Raw genomic sequence first — 9,504 nt, 5'->3', positions numbered from 1 at the left:
CATGATGTGCTCCACTCCATGCTCCGCTCGCTGATTTATTTTATTCCTGGTTGGTGCAAAAGCAAAATAACAAAAGCCCGGATTCCCGTGCCTGTGCTGACGCCGCTGCTGGCTCTGAGTTACACCAGAGCCCTTTCTCTAGAAGTCTGAGCTCTCTCTAGTGTTCACAGGAATTATGACACCACCCCTGCTTCCCGGGAATCGCTCTGCTCGTGGCTGAATCCGGAATGCTGGATTCAAATGATCATTCTTAAAACGCTTCCAGCAAGGCTCCTCCTCCAAATACCAGCCCGAGGCTGCCAGAGCTCCAGGAGCGTTTGSACAGCGCTGCCAGGGATGGACAGGGTGGGGYTGTTGGGGGGTCTGGGCAGGGMCAGGGGTTGKATTTGATGATCCTTGTGGGTCCCTCCAGCCCGGGATATTCTGTGATTATCCTGAAGTTACAATGAGCACCGCCTGACAGCTTTAACCCTTCATCTCTCGAACATTGCCAGCCCTCTCACCTTCCTCAGAGGAGTAGGACACCACGTAGTTATCCACAGCAGCGATCGCTGGCTGCCACGTAGCCAGAGCTTCAGAATCAGTGATGTTCACCACCACCAGGCCTGAGGGGCTGTCCAGAGCTGCAAGGAAAACAGATTGAAGGAATTTGACAAACACTCTCAGCTCTGCACAGTGCTCTGCTGTAAATCCATGACAGAAAATGCCCAGAGCTCAGGGCAGCTTTTATGATCCCCTCTGGAATTGTGGAGTTCTGCAGGAATGATGTCAGTGCTGATGTAGAGACCCCAAAAGCCTCCACTGGAGAGGGAGGTCAGTGCTGGARGAGATGAAGGTCTGGGAACAGSCAGAACTAAGCCTGCTTTCAGATCRCTCTCGTTCCCATCCATCTCAATGGCTCTGTCAGAGCTGACATATTCCTCTCAAAACCCCAAATCTGAGCTCGTTTTTGGAGCAAACTCAGGAGGCAGAGCTGGGAAAAATAACCAAAGTGACGGCAGCTGATGGCCATTGTGACCTTCCAGCAGCTTGTTTAAAATATCCCAATCCCACAGGCAGACAGGCATCCAAAATCCCCAATGTCCTGCTTTTGCCTCCATTTTTCAGAGGGGTTTATGCTCTCCATGAATTAAGATGGATCTTTGCCTCCAGGACAGCTGGAATGGGCTGTAAATYTCCCATCATTATCCAATACTCATCATTTTTCCTTGCCTCAGCTCTCTGGATGTTTGTTCACCCCCAAAAAGAACACAAGGAGGGGTCTGCAGGAGCAAGGTGGACCCTCATGTCCTGCAGGGATATTTCAATAAAGCTTTATTGTAGGGAAATCAGGAGAGAGATTATTTTTTTTTTTTTTATTCTTAGAACAGTCTGGAACCTGGGAGACGTGGATTGCACAAGAGAAACTGCTCTGAACTGCTCAGCTGAGCTGACCCTTTGCTCACCCATCTCAAATATGCCATTAATTAAACTTCTGGGGCTTTTTTTTTTTTATTAATTAGAACTGTAAATAAATGAATTGTCTCTGCCTCATAAGTTTGTTTTGTGTTTAGCAAATGAGAGCCTGATCAAATTTACCAGTCCTACCTCATCTAAAATAAAAAGACACAAAGGAACAAAAAACTGCCTAGAGTTTGTGTGGGCAGCAAAAATAGGATCTCAGTGGGTCTGCAGCTCCAGATGACCCATTTGAAAAGCTGCTGTTTCCTGGKTTGATTTCTTTTATTTTCATGTTATTTTACCTGTTTTCAGGATGCCAGAGAYGGGCTCGCTTTCCTCAAAGCCTTTCACAGAGATGATGCTGACGTTGTAGTCCACACCTGGGACCAGCTTCACCAGCTTGGTCCTTGTCTTGCTGCCTTCGACTGTGACAACATTTGGAGTACCTAGATTGGGTCAAATGCCAGGGGATGAGTGACACAATGCTCCAGCAAATGCTTGAAGGGTGTTTTTCATGTTAAAGATGTGGCCACCATGGATGTGCTTCTACAGCAGGAGATGAATTTTCCCCARGTAGTTACAACTGTGTCAAATACTGCTGCCCTGGCACCTAAATCCAAATCATTGGCTTATATTCAGTAAGAAAAAAATTAACATTTTTAGTGGAAGATATCCCTTTCTGTGACAGGGGATTGGAATGAGATGAGCTCTAAGGTCCCTTCCAACCCAAGCCATTCTGTGATTTTGTGATTTCTGCTCAGAAAATTATGATTTCCCACATGAGATATAAGCAGAAAACACAGCAGTACATGTAGATTCCAATGCCTCGAGGACAGGACCTGCAGTTTAGATCAGCYTTGTTTGTGGTGAGGGCTGGAAAATTCTCCTTTCCCCACCCCATTCAGAATAAAGATATATTAGAAGTTATTTTAAAAGGTGCTCTGTGTGTGGCTGAGGGCTTAGCACCCCTAATTATTCCAGATCCTGGGTTTATTCCAGGAAAGCACTTAGGCAAGTGCCTAACTTCATGGCTGGATTCCTTTTGTTCTCTGGGACCATTTTTAAAGCTGCTCGTGTGCTTCCAGGCTGTATTGTCCGAAGCCCTAAATCTCCACTTGTCTCTGTCACCAGCAGGACTGGTTTTAGTCCTGATGTCTTTAGTGTTTGTTCTTTAGCTGTTTCCCTTCAGAGATGTCCCTAAGTTAGGTTAAAAATCTGTTGAAGTGCAGGAAGTTTTTGAAGTTGAACGCTGAACCAGAATGAGACAACTTTGGGGAGCACTGAATAAATCACTGCCTTGAAAAATTATTATAATTGCGGATTATGATTATTATTTCCAWGGGCCATCTTTTCCAATGGGTTTAGCTGGAAGTAATGAGACAGTTTGGGAACTTATCCTTGCTGAGGAGGCTGAGAGAGGGATTTGTTAGGGGTAAAACCATCCCAACATCCGCTCTGGAGCTCCCTCACAAGCCCTGCCCATGGGATGTGGGACAAAGGTTGACCACACATCCAAGTTCCTGAAGCAAAAAGGAGATGATGTGTGTATGATCACCTGGGGGATGCACTGAAAGGGAGGATRGCAGCCCAGCAAACCCTCCCTGCTGTCCCTGCCCCTCCTCACCTCCCGTGACGGGGACGTAGGACACGCGGAAGTTTTCCACGCGGGAGCGCGGCGGGGTCCAGCTGACTGTGGCGGCGTTTTCCGTGATGTCAGAGAAGGAAATGCCCTTGGGAGAGCCAACCACTGCCAGGGGAGAGCAGAGAACACAGCACACAGGAAGCAAAGGTAAATMATTTGTTTCTCAGTCCTTAGGGCTGGAATTCTGATTTCTTTTATCCCTCCATCCCATGAGCTGCTGCTGTCAATGCCCTGCCCTAAACAATACAAATTCAGGGGGTACCAACCTGAATATTGTCATTACAACAACAACTATTTGGCTTAAATTTTCCTTTTTYCAGGACCATTTCAGTCCTGAGAAAGAGCAAAAGTTAAAAGAGTGAAAGTTAAAAATACCCAACATGTGTTAGGGAAGTAACAGAGATTTCAGTGCCATATAAAATCAGGGAGCAACAGGCACACAAATGACATTCTACTGCCCAGGAGATGTTGTATTTAGGATTTTTTGGCTCCCAGTTTCACTTGGAGGGTTTTTAGATGGAGCCCCAGAGCCCTCTGTGACACACAGCAGTAACAGCCATGGGCAGATCTCTCCTCCTGAGCATGAATTTCCTAACACAGGATGCTCCAAGCAGACCTGGGCTCGGGTGTGGGAGTCCATCAAGCACTGACCCCTGGAACCTCTGCTGGTTTCAAAAAATCAATCTATCAAAAAGCAAGAATTTCCTCCTGGAATGTCCCTCTGAGCCCATGATTTTTCTTTCAAGCACATCCATGCCGAGAAATCTGAGTAGAGTCACCATGAGKAAAGCACCTGCAGCTCTTTGTCATAAAACCCAGCCCTTCCCTGCTTACATCAAGCACTTGCCCACATAAAATTAAATCAGTAAGCTGGGCAAATAAGACTCAGATTTTACCAAAAATGCCCCAAACTTAAAACCAACACATATCTGAAATATTCCAGATGGAGGTTTAGTTAAAATCCTAAMAAATAAGGCTGGAAAGGRCTTTGGAAGGACATGGYAAAGAAAGCTGCCACTTCAAGGTTTACACTGAGCATCCCACTTCCAATCTTCCCAGCTTTTTTTTTTTGGCTGTAACCAAAACAACTCTGAGGTATTAAAAAATAAACATCACACCCAGAGTGGGCCATTAGYCCAAAGAGGAGAGATCCCAAACATCAGCCACGTGAAGAGGATGGAGACAGAGGAAGGGGGGCAAGAGGAGGGRAAAAAAAATAGGGACTGGGCTTGAAATAGCTTGGAAAGAACGTGCCTGCGGGAAGGAGTCAGAGAGCTGTTTGTTCCATGTGTCCCCAAAGCAGTGAGGCACTAAATCAACCAAAAGGCAAGGGAATTAAAATAACTGAGCTCTCAGGAGAAATGTAAATTCTGTCTCTGGAGCTCACTGGACGTGTTGTGCTTGTGGGGTTTGCTCACAYGGAAAAGCCGAGGGAAGAAAAGAATTGCAGATGATAAAGGAAGCAAGGTGGGTTTGGAAAAGCTGGGTGGRATAAAAAGGTGATGCTGATTTGGGTACAGTCTGAAGGAAATAAAGAAAATCTGGGAAAAAGAGAGAAGTGGAAATCACATTGATTTTGCTTCACAATATGGGTGCCCTGAGTGGCTGAAGAAAAAAACCAGGGGTGATTTTGGGGACCAAACAGATGGATCTGCACTTGTTTTTTKTACACATGGGACATTTCAGCCTTTCCCAGAAAATAAAACACCCAATCCACCCCACTTGGACTCTGCTGTGCACATTTCCATGGGCCTCAGGCTTGTTTTCTGCACCAGGTAAGCTGAATGAGAAAGAGCAGTGAGCAGAGCTTTGACTGTGGGAGTTTTCCACATCCCCAAAACCCCCAGCTGCAGCTTTCCTGGAAGAGAATCTGGCAAAAAAAATTATAATGGACCATCAGAGCATCTGTTCTGGAATAAATTCCAGAGATGGGAGAGATTTGCACCTTTGAGCACAGGGAAATGAAAAAGAAGTGAATGAAATCATCTTCCTAGGGCCACCTGAAAGCCAGAATTAAGCAGGCATAGCAAGAGTGCTGAGCTGGCACTCAGAGAGAACCTCAGGTTGGGCAGGCACAGGTAAATTATTTTATCCTTCAACATCATCCCAAGAAGTGTACAAGAGACAGGGAACTCCCCTGAGAGACTGATAAAATATCCGTGGTACCTGAGACCTGCTGTTTTTCAGGGAAATTTTTTGCTAATTATTCTTTCATTCCTAACAAACTAGAGGAGGATGTTCCCTGGTTCCCTGGGTTTCCTTTCCTGATCAACAGGACTCAGCAGGTTGCATTTATTACATAAAAGAGCATCTGAAGTGTTTTGTGATCACCTCAAAAAGAAAACTACACTGTCAGTGTGGCAAAACAGCACTGGGTGAAGAGGGAAGGAGCAGCATCAGACCCACGCTTCCCACAAGAATATTAATTGGTGTGTTGTGGTCTCCCTGTGGTGCCCAAATTGCCCCTTAACTGACATTTTACTGATAAATTTCAAAAAGATACCAACACTGAGAGCAGCACTGGCCAAATTCCCTCCTCAGGGATAGAAATCTTTCTTTGCAGCTGTGTTGGAAACACTATAAATGTCAATATGTCTGTGCAATAATGTGCTCCTAAACCAGAARTCAGCCGGGTGCCTTGGCAGCCACCCACGCACTGTGGTATAACCTGCAGCCCAAACTGTTCACTGGGGTTTTGGGGCTCTATTGCCCATTTTCATGGAAAATTTACAGCTGACAATCATTTCCTGGGCTGCTGGCTTCGCTGGGTGACACGTGCTGAGGTGGGTGACATGTGCTAAGAGAGGTGACACAGTGCTAAGGGGGCGTGACATGTGCTAAGGCAGGTGACATGTGCTAAAGCTCCCTGCAGGGACTGCATGGGGAGGAAAATGATGGCTTTTGGTGGTTTCCCATAAATATCCTGGGATCAGGGAAGATGGGGACTTCCTAACAAGTGCAGGGGGCTTTAAACATCCCTGTCCATCGGGAGCCAGCGTGCAGGAGCCTGGGCAAGGGGGTGGTGATGGATGGATGTTCTGGAAGTGTGTGGGGGAGGTGAGGATGGCCTTGCTGTTGATTGCAGGGATGGCAGCATGGAGCTGGGCAGAAATGGGACTTGCTGTGCCTACAGCTGACCCCACAGGCAGCAGGGTGAGGGCTCTGAGGTTGTTTTGGGAGAAGCTGTTTGATACTGAGTTATTGCTGCCCCTCTCCYGGGTGCTGGCTGGAGCACTGCCTGGMAARCACCTCCTTTGGGAATTTCTGTGGGTTCCCTCACTCACTGAGCTTAAAATCAYATCCTGAGCTGGAGGGACCCCCAGGATCACCCAGCCCARCCCCTGTCCCTGCCCAGACCCCCCAACAGCCCCACCCTGTCCATCCCTGGCAGCGCTGTCCAAACGCTCCTGGAGCTCTGGCAGCCTCGGGGCCGGGACCATTCCCTGGGGAGCCTGGGCAGTGCCAGCACCCTCTGGGGACASAAGAACCTTTCCCTGCTCTCCAGCCTGAGCCTGCCCTGGCCCAGCTCCAGCCGTTCCCTGGCTCCTGTCCCTGTCCCAGAGCAGAGATCGGAGCTGCCCCTCGGGAGGAGCTGCAGATCCTGATGAGATCTCCCCTCACTTTCCTGTCCCCTTCCTTTTCCTCTCCTCCCATAATTAATTTGATTTCAAATTACCACACTTTCACATCAGCAAACTCAATATTTTTCAAAGACCACATTTGGCTGATGGGACATTGCATCATTTGCTTTAAATACATTTCAGAACGAAACCACAATTTTTAATGTGGAAAAAAAAGATTGAAATGCTTCATTCAGACGTGCCAGAATGAAACGCTTCARTTATGAACCTGAATCGAAGCTCTGATTTTGCAAAGAAACTCAAGTCAGTTTGAATTACCAAGCACATGTTGCTCCTGGTAAGATCAGCYTAAGTTAATGATGCTTAGGTCTTTGCTGGTCAGGCCATAAATAAATTTCTCAATGGCCCTGGTAAATTCATTTTGTSATAACTCATTTCTGGTGAGGTGAATCGTTGTGCAGGGCTGGGATGYAATTAGTCACAGAGAAAAAGGCTGATGCAGAGACAATATTTCTTGGCCCTCAAAGGCAGTGCTGTAATTGCCAGACTCTGCTGCCTAATTCCTGATCGTTAAAGTAATTCAATTAAAGCATATTAAACAGACAGCGATGGAGCTCGGGCAGCTGAGACTGATTACAAATAACCACRGCACACTGAGCCAGTGACACGGGCAGGGGACATGCAGGAGACAGCTCAGGACACCTCAGGAGCAGCACGAGCTGGCTGTGAGGAGGAGATGCTGAAAGGAACAGGGAATGTCACACTTTTCTCACTGAAAAAAAACAATACCTGTGGATGCTACAGCATTTACGGGCTGGGAACGCTGTCCACTGCCAACTCCATAGAGCTCAATCTCATATTCAGTGCCCTCTTTCAGCCCTGTTATATCCTGGGTGCGCTCATGGCCTGGCACTATCAGCTCCAGRGGGTCAGATTTCCTTCTGGTGTCCCTGATTTTTAGAACAAAGCTGTTGAAAACCCCCTCATCCGCAGTCCAGGAGAGGCGGAATCCCTCTGGAGTGGCGTCGGAAACCAGGAGATTGTCGACCTCGGGTTCTGCTTCTAAAAAAGGAGAAGATAGCAGTGGGGGAAAAAGAAATGATTTTTTTCATCAGTTGATCAGAGACCTGCCCGAGGTCTGGCTATAGCACACGGCAAGAATCCAACCACAGTTCAAAGCAAGGGGAAAATCTGCCAGCTATTGAAAAATAAAATTAAATATTAGTGTTACACATAACAGGATAAATGTGAGTGTGTGCAGGCCCATTCYGAGTTTCACCCTTGAACAGAAGATTCACTGCATGGACACAGAGTTTGTCTCCCACATGCAGAGTTACACATGCTAAAAATGAGTTTCCTGGGCATTTCTCCCTCCCTGCCTGTGTGACACCTTTCTGTCTGATAAAAAACAAGTCCTGTTATAGAACTGCATGCTTGGAACATTGCCAGACCTCTCTCTGCTAGGACAATGTAAAAAGCACTGGAAATTATTTTTCTCCATGCAAATCCGTGATTTCATGCACTTCCATGATGCTCCTGATCAGGTGAATCCTTTACTTGGCTCTTAAACAGCAAAGGGGAATCATGAAAATCCCTCTCTTTCATAGCACCCTTCAATCCAAGCACAAGACCTGCTGCCTTTGCTTAATGAACCCATTCCAAAGGATCCCAAAGGCTGTAAGTTATTAATTACAGAGCTGTAAGTTATTAATTACCTGAAATCATCTCTAACTCAGTCTGCTCAGGCACCATTACCCAGAGAAATGCTGCTGGAGTGGTAACATCCTACAGCACCTCCTCTGCAATCCTTACACACACACACACACACACACAAATTCCTATTTATTTCCTCTCAAACCCCCCACCAGATCCCCCCCAGATTTCCTGCTGTGCTGATGACAACTGATGGTTCTGGGGCTGGAGAATCAGCCTTGAATTCCTGAGAAAGCTCGAGCGCTGCTGGAAAGCAGCAGCTCTGATGTGAAACTTGGTTTGAGAGGTGCCAACTTCAGGGRTGGCAACGATCCCACTGTTGTGGGAGGAACCCACACGGAAAGGGAAAGAGAGGAGGCCAAGGGAAGAGTCCACAGCTCTTCCTGAAGGTGCTGATGGCTGGCAGGCTGGAGAAGGACACTGTTGGAGGACGCTGATGTGCCCAGCTGTTAACAAGATGAGCTCTGCATGCAGCCCAGTCTCCTTTAAACACTTTGGTTAGAGGTTCCTGCAAGACCATGAGAAGTGTTCACCGCAGCCCCCCACATGCTCCTCCAGAGGATCCCTCACAGGGAACATCAAATTAGAGGGAACAGAATTCTGGTGAACCCATCAGTCACGAGGAGCCACGATGCAGAGGATGCAAAAGCCAAGATTTGCACGAAACATCTTCTGTGTGAGAAGGAAAAGTGCAAGAGAGAGAGAGAGAGAGAGAGAGAGAAAAGGATGGAAAGGAACTATTTGCTCACATTGAAATACCTGTAACAGCCAGGGCGCTCAGGGGCTTTGTTTGGTGCCCCTTGGCAAGCCCATAAAGCAAAACCTCATAGCCAATGCCAGTAATTAGGCCTTTGAGCTTCAGTTCTCTCTGGGCTCCCGAAAGGAGGAACTCCTGGGGGTCCAGCAGCCTGCCAGAATCCACCACGACTACTAGAAAGTTGTCAAAGGCATTCTCCGATGCCATCCAGGACACCGTGAACCCGTAGGGGTTCGTGTCAGACACTGTTAGGTTTTCCAGTGGGGGCATGGCCTCTAAAAGGAGGGAAGGTGCAAAAACACACAGACAGAAAAAGGGAAAACATTGCAAGTTAAAAAGTGTCACAAATTCCACCAGAAAAAAAAAAAAAA

At 47.2% G+C, this 9,504-nt stretch overlaps 1 protein-coding gene across 1 annotated transcript in view; it reads right to left on the bottom strand.

Moving 5' to 3' along the window:
• LOC130586801 (tenascin-like) overlaps positions 1–9,504 on the bottom strand; it is a gene marked incomplete at its 5' end in the record, with an annotated part of 37,673 nt that overhangs the window by 8,641 nt on the left and 19,528 nt on the right. The window contains 5 exons of the mRNA XM_057387708.1: positions 504–623; positions 1,743–1,886; positions 3,065–3,187; positions 7,453–7,725; positions 9,136–9,408. Of these exons, the coding sequence (XP_057243691.1) occupies positions 504–623; positions 1,743–1,886; positions 3,065–3,187; positions 7,453–7,725; positions 9,136–9,408 (933 nt within the window). The remainder of the gene's footprint in view (positions 1–503; positions 624–1,742; positions 1,887–3,064; positions 3,188–7,452; positions 7,726–9,135; positions 9,409–9,504) is intronic.

This window comes from Malurus melanocephalus, unplaced genomic scaffold (assembly GCF_030028575.1).
Source record: "Malurus melanocephalus ecotype Western Australia unplaced genomic scaffold, MMel_1.1 scaffold_1317, whole genome shotgun sequence".
Classification (NCBI taxonomy): Eukaryota; Metazoa; Chordata; class Aves; order Passeriformes; family Maluridae; genus Malurus; species Malurus melanocephalus.
The sequence above is the reverse complement of the archived record's forward strand: the minus strand, read 5'-3'. Positions and strand labels throughout refer to the sequence as shown.